The 13,169-nt window shown below is 44.6% G+C and overlaps 1 protein-coding gene across 1 annotated transcript in view; it reads right to left on the minus strand.

The window, feature by feature from the left end:
- Positions 1-13,169, minus strand: part of LOC145355048 (arf-GAP with dual PH domain-containing protein 1-like) — a 126,534-nt gene that overhangs the window by 54,961 nt on the left and 58,404 nt on the right. Inside the window, exon 4 of the mRNA XM_080206843.1 lies at positions 9,495-9,577. Coding sequence (XP_080062969.1) covers positions 9,495-9,577 — 83 coding nt within the window. The remainder of the gene's footprint in view (positions 1-9,494; positions 9,578-13,169) is intronic.

The following is a 13,169-nucleotide window of genomic DNA, read 5'->3' on the forward strand; positions in this document are numbered from 1 at the left end:
TCCACAGTAATTATACCATCTTGCGTGGTTGGTAACGGAATGGTTTTGTTACTGGACTAGTAACCTCAGATAGCCCTGGACAAGTGATCCAGAGACACAAGTCCCACCGTGGCACCTGAGGAATTTAAATTCAGTTAAAAATAATGGTGACCGCAGAACTATTGTTGAACGTCATAAAACCCTATCCGGATTCACCAATGCTGTTTAAGGAAGGAAATCTGTCATCCTTCCACGATCTGACCTATATGCACAGTGCTTGGCACTGCTGTCCCACAGAGCCAGGGACCCGGGTTCAATTCCGGCCACGGGTGACTTGTTGTGTGGAGTCTGCACATTCTCCCCGTGTCTGCATGGGCTTCTCTAGGTGAGGAAGTGGTATCTGGTTTGCTTTAGTAAAGTGCTTGCATGTGACCAATACAATGATCTACTCCTGATTGCCTTTCAGATACAAAAAGATTATCAACTAACCAGGATATTAAGAAGTGGCCAGAGTTTCATTTCAGAATTCATCTACTTGCTGTTAGTAATAGCTCATTCTGTAAGCCACTATAATTGTCTTTTCTCGAAGGATGGCCACAATTAAACTTAAACCCGCCTGCGACACGCTCGCTAATACAACAGGGACCGTGCAGGTCCACAGAGACCTAGGAATGACATCAACTGTTTAATAAAGGCGATTCAAGTGGTTATATTTTGCATACATCTTGCTAATTGGAAGGGTTCGGGAAGGTCCACAGGTCCGCGTCACCTTTAGAAGGGCTGGAACCGCCTCAGCTCGACGTGATACCAACCCTTCCCCCACACGGAGAACCAAAGACAGTCTGCAGTCTCTTGGGCACTGGGGCTATTTCTGTGACTTGTCTCTGAAGCTGAACTGAACTGCCTTTGACAGCGAAGGCTGACCTGCCATTAACAAAGAGCCCATTAGCTGATCACCTTAATAACAGCCTCCCCATTCCATCCAAATGTGTCACGTTCACATGTGGAAATGAATTGTGACAGGCTCAATTTCATCAGAAACTGGTGCCAATCTTATAGCCCCTCGCGTGCACGTCACCTAAACTATTCATGAAACGTTTTGTTGAATTAATTGGATTTGCCCCCAGCAATTGGCTAAATTGACACTGCAAAGGTTTCACTATCCCCATGTGATTCACTGTTTATTTCCATAAGAGCACCTTCATGCCTCGCCACCTGCATAACAATTCACTCAAAAAAAAAGATTTACCAATAGGTTTAAGGTCACTTTGACAGCAATTACTTTCACTGACAGCTTCCCCAGCCAACGCGATGAGGTCTGGAGTTGGGAATAAAGTTCACGTTGTTAAGCTCCTAGGGGCAAGACTAATAAGATATCAGCTGCTTCGTAATGGGCCTGTACTGACAGAACTAGCACACTCCAGGGCCTTAGAGTTAGTGACGTTGTCCTGCCAAGAGATGCTGACAATAGGTTCGGGACAGCAAAGGCAGGGACTGATCAGCCTTTCTCCTGCCTAGCGTAGCGTGTCCTGGTCTCATTATCCTGAGCACACTTGGCAAATCTGCACTTTGGTGTTCTCAGTCAGGTTGTTGGTGTTTCATAGTCACGGCGGCACAGGGGACTGGGGTTCAATTCTGGCCTTCGGTGGCTGTCTGCATGGAGTTTACAGTTCTCAGCGCTTCTGTCTCACAGCGCCAGGGACCAGGGTTCAATTTCAGCCTTGGGTGGCTGTCTGCATGGAGTTTACAATTCTCAGCACTGCTGTCTCACGGGTCACCGTCTGTGTGGAATTTGAACGTTCTCTGCGTGTCTGCATGGGTTTCCTTCCGGTGCTCTGGTTTCCTACAGTCCAAAAATATGCATCTTGTGTGGATTGGCCATGCTAAATTGCCCCTTACTGTCCCACGATGCGGAGGTTACAGAGATTACAGCTTCTTCCTTGTTGCTATCAGACTTTTGAGTGAATCTATCTCACAGTAAGTTGATCTTTCTCTGCACCCTAGCTATGATTGTGACACTACATTCTGCACTCTCTCCTTTCCTTCTCTATGTACAGTATGCTTTGTCTGTACATCACGCAAAACAAAACTTTACACTGTATACCAATACATGTGACAATAATAAATCAAATCAAAGATTAGTGGGATAGATACGTGGACTTATGAGGCTTGGACTTGGTCAGAGAGCTGGTACAGACTCAATGGGCTGAATGGCCTCCTTCTGCACTGAGTGATTCTATGATTCAAGTTGAACAGAGCAGCTGCAGGTTTTGAAAACGTGTGCTGATTTAATCCAATCCTGATTGTGCTGGTTAGGACCCAGGTGGGGAACAGCCGCATATACAAAGACCTTTTTTACAGTGGGCCAGTGCTGGGCCATGGCCTTAGTTACACCATTGCTACAAATCAGGGTATGAAGGTGGGCAGGCACTGACATAGACAACTGTCGATGGCCATGACCTCTGGAGGGGACTCTCTGGGTGGGGGGGGGGGGCATTGGGAAGAGTCAAGGAACACCAGAAACCTCAGCCTGAGAAGGTGGGCCAGTGGATCCTCCATCTACTCAGCCTACCGTCTTCAAATACAGCAAGTACGGCCAAGATTGCCACGTCAGGGTGCAGCTCCTGGGCCACACCAGCTGATCACTGAGGCACAAACCACTGTCGCACAGGATGGAAAGTTGCCACGAGGAATCAGAAACAGCAGTAGGCCATGCAGCCCCTCAGTCCTGCTATTCGATAAGATTGTGAATGCTCTGATCTTAGAATCATCGAATCCTTACAGCACAGAAAGAAGCCATTCGGCCCATTGAACCTGCAGTGACAACAATGCCACCCAGGCCCCATCCCACGTATTTATCCTGCTAGTCGCCTTGACACTAATGGTCAATTTAGCGTGGCCAATCCACCTAACCTGCGCATCTTTGGACCGTGGGAGGAAACCAGAGCACCTGAAGAAACCCACGCAGACACGGGGAGAACTTGCAGACTCCACACAGACAGTCACCCGAGGCTGGAATTGAACCTGGGTCCCTGGTGCTGTGAGGCAGCAATGCTAACCACTGTGCCACCATGGCATCCTCAACTCCAATTTCCTATCCATAATTTTTGGCATCCCTTTAGGTCTAAAATCTGTCTCTTAGCCTCCAATATCTTCAATGATTCAGCTGTGAGAGAATTCCAAAGATTCATGATCCTCAGAGATCAAATTCCTCCTCATCTCCACATGAAGTGGCTTAGGAGCTCCCTACGCTCAAACAGTGCCTGCTAGTTATAATTCCATTAAAACGAATTGAATAAATTCTATCATTGGCTACCTTTTCAAATCGGTTTAAATTTAGCCCAGGCTGATGTTTTCAATCTGTGGCTGCAAGGTTGTAAACGGGTCAAGATTTGGCCTGGCTCCAAACCAGTTTGTGGCATTTTCAGAGCCTGAGGCCTCCAAAAGTCCCTATAATCTCACACTGACAGCCACCTCCACGTGAATAAAAATAAATAAACCTCAAACAAGAAAATGAGATGGGAAGGAGTTTTCTGGTGAAGCTATGGATATGTGGTCTATAATCCCAATCAGAAGCAGATCTTTTTTTGTAGAGAACTCCCCTATGGAAAGGAAACTAGAATTGCTGGAAAAATCTCAAGTACAGCTTAAAGGTCTATGTTGTTCCCAGCCATGATAACAGAATATTAAAAACAAAAGCTCCCCAAGAATTAAATTGAATTTTGGATTTTTCCCTCTGTCTGCCCAAAGGAGTAGGGAGTAACTTAAATTGGATTAGAGAATCTTACATCACAGCCAACTGGCCCATTGTGCCTGTACTGACCCTTTGAACGAACTAACCAATGAATGTCATTCCCTCTGCTCTTTCCCCAGAGCCCGGCAAAGGTCTCCTTTTTAAGTATTTAGCCATTGCCCCTTTTGAAAATGGTCAAATCTATACTCCTTTCAGGTAGCGTATTCTAAATCAGCAATTCAGTGCACAACCCGGTGTTGTGAGATTTCTTACCGAGAATTCTCCACCAATAATTTTATTCTGCCCGCTCTATTTCTTCCCTCATAATTTTGTGCACGACTACAAAGACACCCTTCAACCTTCTTTGTTCTAAGGTAAGTAACAGCAACCTATCCAATCTCTCCTCATACCTACAACTTTTTTAGTCCTGGCAACATTCCTGTAAACCTCTTCTGCATTCGCTCCAGAGCAACCCCCCCACTCCCCTTGTAATATGGTGACCAGAACCACGCACACTGGAAAGTTCTTTGCTCACCTCATTGCTTCCTGCAATCTTGCTTGCTGTGGGTTGGAAAATTAAATGCCCTTTATTTCTGCTCTTATCTGCCTCCCAATTTCCAAGCTCGCTGGCTTGAGAATGAGCTCTCATCACCTTCCCTCCGCACGCTTCCAAATACAAAGCAGGAGATAAGCAAATGAGATCACACTGTTGGTTTATCAGATATTGTAGGCACAGAAGGGAAATTCAACAAAGCAGCAGTTTAAGGAGAAGGTGCAAATGGCTGGATTAATGTTATACTGACTCAATGATCTCAGAGGGAATGCAGGGTATAATTTGGCTTTGCCAGTTTGCTGGGAGCTAGCTTCCTTCGGTCTCCATCATACTGAGGGATTTGTGTTTCTGCCAATCTACCTGGCAGGTGAGCTGTCAGAACCTGTGTCAGAAAGTAAACTAATACTTGGCGGACTGAAAATTCTTTTTGAGTGTAGGCGCAGTGGGAATTTGTGTTTTTTTTTGTTGTTGCTTGAATTCCTCCTTAGCACGATGGGTCCTTTCCCCCACGCACACACTACCAAAGTTGGGCTCCAAGGTGGCTAACCCAAATGCCTGTTCTTGAAGAAAGAGCGAGAATCAGAGAGTATCACGACTGACCCCAAAACTGTACGCATATACACGCACACCCACACAAAGCTTCCTGTTCTGTGGCCATTGTTGAGAGACTTCTTACATTGTAATACCTACACAGGCTTTTCCAGCTATGATACATTTACAGATTAAGTACATTTTGAAAAATAGTCTAGCCTGACAAAGACCGCACCTCTAATCACATTTAAAATGTTGCCCGATGGGGATGTTACTTGACCTTAACAAACCTCTCTCAGGCATCAGATGTGACCTTTCTCTGTTTCCACATACTCCCTGCGCAATATTTGTTCAGCACTGTGTCTGGAAAAGACAGGTGTGCTGCGACTGTTAAGTACATTCCCTATATTCAGGAGAACTCCAAGTGGTTAGAATGCAGAACTCAGTACCACAGGAAGTGGTTGATGCAAACAGTATCAACACAGTGAGGGGGTGACTTTAAATCGCTCTGCGGTCATGCCTTTTTGCCTGATCCCTCAAACTTGCGACTTTTCCACCCACATCCCTCCACTTCTCCTTCAAGGTGCCCCATAAAACCTCCCTCTCTGACCAAGCTATCACAGGACTGAAAAACAAAAATCTCCTTTTGTGTTGCAGCGTTATATCTTCTTTTTTTGCAATGCTCCTTGGGATGTTTTTAAAGCTGCTATATAATTATGTGTTGTTGTTGTTGTTATAGAAACAGAAAGGAAGACAACGCTACGTTGGCAGCCTGAGGGATGAGGTAAAGTGGGAGGAGGATCAGGTGAGTTCAGAATCACAGGAGGCATCAAAATGATTTAAAAAAAATGCATCAGATCAGGTTTAATTTGGTGTACTATTGTCATATGTATTGGTGTACAGTGAAAAGTACTGTTTGTTACACGCTTGTTACATGCATGCTGTACATAGAGATGTAGAATATCATGTTACAGTCAAAGTAAAGCATTGCTAGAGAGTTTTAAAAGAGTTAGAATAAAGTTTTAGATGCATAGAATGAGACTAAAACACAGAATTAGAAGGTATGCTGGGCACAGTCTGTAAGAAGTCGCCATGTTCCAGCGCCATCTTAATTCATATAACATTTCAGGGGCAGCATAGTGGCATAGCCTCACAGCACCAGGGACCTGGGTTCAATTCCCAGCTTGGATCACTGTCTGTGTGGAGTTTGCACATTCTCCCCGTGTCTGTGTGTGTTTCCTCTGGGTGCTCCGGTTTACTCCAAAAATGTGCACAGTATGAGGACTGGCCATACTAAATTGCCCGTTGGCGTCTGGGGGACTAGCTAGGGTAAATGCATGAGGTTATGGGCTTGGGTGGGATTGTGGTTGATGCAGACTCGATGGGCCAAATGACCTCCTTCTGCGCTGTAGGGATTCTATATATGAATCACCTCCCCAATCAGCAAGTGACAATATCCCCAACTGTGCTACAAACTAATGGTCAAAGAGAAAAAAGATCTTCATTTCTATAGCATCATTGAGAACCTGCCTGACACTTTACCTTTAGAGAAATACTTCTGAAGGGCAGGCACTATTGTAATATCAGGAAACGCAGTAGCTAATTGGAGGACAACGCGTATTGGAGTGCTGGGTTTGCCTGCAGCGCTGATTACACCCAGCCTGTGTCCCCCTGCACTCTTCAGTGTAACTCCCTGTCCTTACATGTCACGAGTCTATATTCAGAGCCTTCTTTTTTGGTTGATGAGGGGCAGGGGCTGCATCAGTTGCCTTTCTTTTAAAACACTTGGCAGTTTTATATGGTGCCACACACAATTGACATGGACAGAGTGCGTGAACAGAAAGTCACAGTACAACTCTGAGGAACACAGCAGCAAAGCCTGACCTCACTCCAACACCCAAAAGTTGGCTTTGCAGCATGGCTCAGCAGGTAGCACCCGAGAAGCCAATTTCTCCTTCCTTACTACAACACGCCGAGACCAATTATAGCTTTTCCCACGTCTGCCTCAGCTGAAGTCAGTGTAGCCTGGCATTGTAAAATTCCAGTACATAGAGGAGTGCTTATACCCAGCTCATATAACATGGCAACTTCTTTATAAAGATCAGCATGTAACATAATCCCCTTTGTAACACACTTTGATGTTGCCTACAGCTGGGTGTATCAATGCACCCCTCATTAGGAAAGAAAGTTGTATTTAACACAGTTATGGAATATTGTAGGGAGGGGGGGTCTTGGCACACTTGAATTAATATGACTTGGAAAGTTAGCAGAAAAATAAATTCATAGCAGTGAGGGGTGCAGGGAAAAAAAAAGTCAGGACATAACCACGGTTGTGAGGCCAAACATTGTCCCCAGTATAAGTTTTCACCCCGTCTGCGGTTACGATAGAAATCAGGCACGATCCAACTGAATGGTTGAACAGGCTGGAGGGGCTGAATGGCCTCCTCCTGGACCAATATTCCATTCTGACACAACTATGATGAGTTCCCCTTCACCTCCCAAGTGACCACAAAAGTTCATGATTGCTCGTAGTGTTGGAGATATTAAACCCTAAAAAAATCTTGGGAGACTCAAAAAGAAAATCCTTTGTGTGATAGCCAACGGTTGTGCAACTGCTCCTGGAGACATTGGGGGCACGGTGATTAGCACTGCTGCCTCACAGTGCCAGGGACCCGGGTTTGATTCCCAGCTTGGGTCAATGTCTGTATGGAATCTGCACCTTCTCCCCATGTCTGCGTGGGTTTCCTCCAGGTGCTCCAGTCTCCTCCCACAGTCCAAAAGCCACACTGGTTAGGTGCGCTGGCCATGCTAAATTCTCCCTCAGTGCACCTGAACAGGTGCCGAAGCGTGGCAGGATTTTCCACAGTGTTAATGTAAGCTGACTTGTGATTAATAAATAAACTTTTCATTAGTAAATTAATCAAAGTTGACAATCCCAAATATTCAATATCTTGTCAAACTATTCAAAGGATGCACCAACAGTTGAATTGCAAAGAGACAATGGAACTCTGCAATATTTAACAAGTTGACACAATAACCGTGAGCCTCATACACAACGCACTCAGTCCCATCCAACTGACATCTAGCAGAAGACTGCTTCCTTTTTTTTATTTGAACAGCCTGTTCCCCAAAGTGCTGTTCCTCAGTTGATTGATGGACTGTCTGACTTTCTCCCTTGCTCTGTGCTATTCCCCACATATCAACTCTGATGCTATAGACAACAACAAAGTATTGTAGACACAAAAAAAGAGGGAGGGAGGGGGGCAGGCAAGAGTGAGAAAGGGAGGGGGGCAGTAGAGAGAGGGCGGGGGAAAACAGGCACGTCTGTATCCTTAGCTAAAAAAGTGTGCAAGTGGTTGACAGTTTTTCTTAAACAAAGCCAACCCAATATGAATGAAATAATTCTAATCACTTTGTCAATTGAATATTGTCCTGATATGCCTTCACTGATGGTAAATAGGATGGGTTTGTGTGTCCCTAACGACATGTCAGTGGGGGCCTCACAAGGCTTTAGGGAGATGACTGTAAAGCTTAATTCTGCTGTCCTGTAGCAACGTTAATACAGCAAAATTATATTCGGTTTTGTAACATTTTCCCACTCTTAACATTTCTCTTTGCTAAATGATTAAGTGGAGCTGTGTGTTACTCCATTCCAGCCTTGCACGATGCCCCTCTGGCTTTTGGAACAAGATATTTGCTTTGCGCTCCTCTTATTTGACAGAGGAATGATGAGGAGAATGTTTGATCCAGGCCATATGCCTCTATGTAAAACAGACTGCCTAAAAGTGCAGTGGAACGTGCATTCTGAAAGTCATTCTGAAAAGGAAATTTAATGTATACTTCATGGGGAAAGAACAGGAGAGTGGTCTAATGCTATTGCACTTTTGAAGAGTTTGCATAGGTGTGATGGGCCTAATGGCCTCCCTTTGAGCTGAAAGATTCTTTGTAATTATTTCCCCTGACTGTCATTATTTTTAAAAAGCTGAAGTAATATAGTTCATAATCATTTATTGGAATTCAATCATTTAGAAGTACAGAACTTGCGTATTGCTGAAAAATAGGACCTGGCCCTGGCCCTTTACAGACAGAAGGAGCGTGTTCATGCATTGCATCTTTTTTAACTAAACAAATGTTCTGGGGACAGCCATTCCCTCGTTCATTCCCCAGGACCAATGCCTTGTTGAATCGGAGTTGAACTGCCAGATTTGAATTTGAACAAAAGCATGGCAGTTAACTATCCCCTGGTGCATTCTCCATGGCAACACCTCTAACAGTAAAGAGCCCCCCTTTCCAACCAATCAGCACCTTCTATTCATGCAGTACAAACTGTTGCTCCCTTCACTGTTAGTATTCTTATGAACTGTTCTGATGAGTGCAAGATGAGAAGCTTTGACGGTATGTCTCTTTTTTCAGCAGTACTTACTGGAATTTATTAAAAGGGTATATTTGTCGCAACATTTGCCTCTTTTGGGTTACTGAATTGGATGCTGGTATTTTATTCCCACGCCAGTATTTTCATAAAATCTTCATATTCATCTTAAATGTAAAGACGGTTTCGCAAAGGAACAGTCCTGTACACTGATACATTGGGAACTGGGTGAGTTCACCAGAGAGCCAAGCGCTGGACCCAAGACCCATTTAACCAGATCTGAGATACCTTTTGTCCTGCTACTTTTGAGATTAAAAAGCCATTCCTACCTGCAGAGTAAGGCTCTTGTTTCTCAATGCAGATAAATTCCTTTCTTTCATATTTGGCACGAATCCATTGTTCCCGTAGCACTCTGAAAAGCAAGGAATCAGGTGTCTGAGAAAGGAGAAAGGAGCTTGCCGAGAATTTCATTGTTCAGTGTAATTGGCAAATAGGATAATTATACCAACATATCTGTTGCCTACTTGCAGCAGATTTTATGCTGTGTTTATATCTATCTACTTACTCCCTTCTTAATTTGAATGCATTTCCTGCACAACTTCTGGCTTGCCAGGACTTGGCAAAAAATGCATTAAGGGCAGCAAGGTGGCACAGGGATTAGCATTGTTGCCCCATAGCACCAGGGACCCAGGTTGAATTCCTAGCTTAGGTCACTGTCTTGCAGAGCCTTCACGTTCTCCCCATGCCTGCGTGGGTTTCCTCCGGGTGCTCCGGTTTCCTCCCACAGTCTGAAAGACGTGCTGGTTAGGTGCATTGGCCGTGCTAAATTCCCCCTCAGCGTACCTGAACAGGCACCAGAGTGTGGCGACTAGGGGAATTTTTTAAAAAATGTTTTATTAGTGACATAAGTAGGCTTACATTAACATCGGCGCCTGTTCAGGTACACTAAGGGAAAATTTAGCATGTCTTTCAGACTGTGGGAGGAAACCGGAGCGCCTGGAGGAAACCCACGCAGACACGGGGAGAACGCGCAAACATTACACAGTGACCCAAACTGTGAATCAAACCGAGGTCCCTGGCACTTTGAGGCTGTAGCACTAACAGCTGTGCCACCATACCGCATTTTCACTGTAACTTCATTGCAATGTTGATGTAAGCCTACTTGTGACACTAATAAATAAACTTTAAAACTTGTGTCACATTTTCTATGTCAACTATGACAGGCCTACTGCCACCAGGGGTGCTGTGGCATTATTTGCCAGCACGTTGTTGAGTCCCACTCACTATTTTATTAATCGCTGACCCTTCAAAAGGCCAGGGAAAACCTGGAGGATTGGTAACTGGAAATTCTGCCATGTGTTATTTTGAGATGTCTCCACATAACTCCCCCGCTGACGGCTGAGCATTTTTAAATAAAGATGGTCGGCAAAGTAAATTCATACGCTCTCTGTTCACATAAATAGAAACAGTAAACCTGTCAGGCCAATGTGCTGCTTATCACAAACAGCAGCAGACAAAGTGCAAAGCGTCAACTTTGGAAACTTACCAAAACTTCTCAGTGCACATTCAATCTGTTGACCAGGCACAGGCCTGTTGGGCCGAATGGTCTTTACCTGTGCTGAACACACCACGCAACCTGGCACTTGGGAATTACATGATGAACCATTCCCATTTACTAAACTTTTGAGGCTCATTCCAGTATGAGCTACCTACTTGTCTCAAGTTGTGCCTTTCTGCAGTTCCATTACTGTTAAGATCCAGGCCAAAGACTCCAAAATGTTTTGTGAAGTTCACCTCGTCTCTAAGTTTTACATTTGATTTTGGCATTGGGGTGAGCACAAGGTGTTTCACTCCAGGTAAGAGTTGAGTGATCCACTAGGAACCTTTTATTTCTTAAATAAACAAAGTTATTTAAGAACACAGTGGAATATGATGAAAAGAATGAGCATAACCATTACCAATTACAAGAATTAAACATGTCCCAGTATATCTCCTAATCGCCAGCTATCTCTGTTGTTCCAAGTTAAACACCATTCCACAGACACACACCCTTCTCTAGACTTAGCACAAAAAGCAAGTATGCTCACGTGATGCTGGATCTTTAGCTTTGTAACAGCTGTTTGCCAAGAAGGAGATCCTCAAAACAGCCAAACATCAGAGAGGTAAACTTAATCTCGGGCAGCTTCCAAAAACAACCACACAGAGAACAGAAAATCCAATTTCAGAGAGAGGGAGAAAGCACTGTAGCTTGTCTCCACTTCAAGCTGCTACCGAAAATGAAACTAAAAACAAGACTTCTCTATGGAACATAGCTATCACTAGTCACACAACACACCCTGTAAATCACCCCCATTTAAGCTCCCTCTGCAATCCTAAGGGACCATTAAAACCATAGAACACTGCATTAGGCCAGATTAAATTCAACATTGCTTAAATTATCCTGCTTCAGCAGCAATACAGGACGCCAGTCACAGGCAACACGGTGCCAACAAACTATCCGGTATGGAAACATGATTAAAATACATTTCTTAAAGGCACAGTATCATCACACTATGCACCTGCCACCTTTTTTGGCCATAAGATCCATTCCTGCTACCTGACTCTCTTCGACACGCTACTTGATCTAATCCCAACGAGTTCTACCAGCCATTCCTACCCCGGTCCTGACACCATAACCCTCTGTCAGGATCTTGAAGAGGAGAAACTGACGGGTTACCATGATTTCTTGCCAGCTTTGCACATTTTTCACTGGTAACTTTGATCGTTGATCAATAGCGACTTATACTCTTCTCCACTCTCCTTGCGGCTTCAATTTCCATTTATAGCAATGCACTTATCAATCTTTCAAAAACATAATGAAAGTCATGGTGAAGGTATTAGGTGGAAGGGCCACACCACCCATTTAAATCCCTGCCTTAACTGAAATTATCACCCATCTAACCCTATAGCACCTTCACGGGAGAGAGGGGGGGCAGATAACAAAGACCCTGCATTCAACCCTCAACGACCTGAGGTGATTGCCACCTTCATTACATGCTTCCAATATGAAAATCTCAGGGATTCCGTGATACTACAACAACAGAAGATTGTGGCATCCCGGGATAATGGAGGAGGGGGGAAATAAGAGCGGAATTGGAAACAAGTTGTTAAATTCTATAAAGATGAAGATACAGGTTGGGCCACCATGGCACAGTGGTCAGCACTATTGCCTCACAGCGCCAGGGACCCAGGTTCGATCCCGGCCTCGGGTGACAGTCTATGTGAGGTTTGCACGTTCTCCCTGTGTCAGCGTGGGTTTCCTCCGGGTGCTCTGGTTTCCTCCCACACTGCAAAGATGTGCGGGTTAGGTTGGCTGGCCATGTTAAATTGATTCTTACTGTCAGGGGGATTAGCAGGATACATAGAGTTACGGGGATAGGACCTGGGTGGGATTGTTGTCGGTGCAGACTCGATGGGCTGAATAGCCTCCCTCTGCACTGTAGGGATTCTACGATTCAGTGGAGTTCAGAAGGCTGGGAGGCGTTCTTACGGAAAAACCAGAACTAGGAGGCATAGTTTAAAAATTAAAGGATCTTCCATTTAAGGTGGAGATGAGGAGGATTTTTTTTTCCTCGAGAGGTGGTGAGTCTTTTGAATCCTCTACATCAGAGAGCAGTGGCAGTTTGGTCATTGATTGTAGTCAAGGTTGAATTGGATGGATTTTTGATCCACGAGAGATTTAGGAGTTATGGGAACAGACTGGAAGGTGGAATTTAAGGTCACAGTCAGAGACAGTAGTGAACAGTGGATTGGGCTCGATGGGCCAAATGGCCACCTCTGCTTCTATTTCTTACATATTTAATGCCAGCTTAAAGATCACACATCAGAATTCCAGGCTCATCAAGTATTTCAGATATTGGCACACAGCCACAACGAGAAGCGTGTGCGTGTTAAACAGCAAAGAAATTATAATTAGAATTGACACTGGAACTGTCTGACCTATGAATGTTTCCAATTCCACAACA

The sequence above is a fragment of the Carcharhinus amblyrhynchos genome, chromosome 18 (assembly GCF_965287045.1).
Source record: "Carcharhinus amblyrhynchos chromosome 18, sCarAmb.v2.hapA, whole genome shotgun sequence".
Classification (NCBI taxonomy): Eukaryota; Metazoa; Chordata; class Chondrichthyes; order Carcharhiniformes; family Carcharhinidae; genus Carcharhinus; species Carcharhinus amblyrhynchos.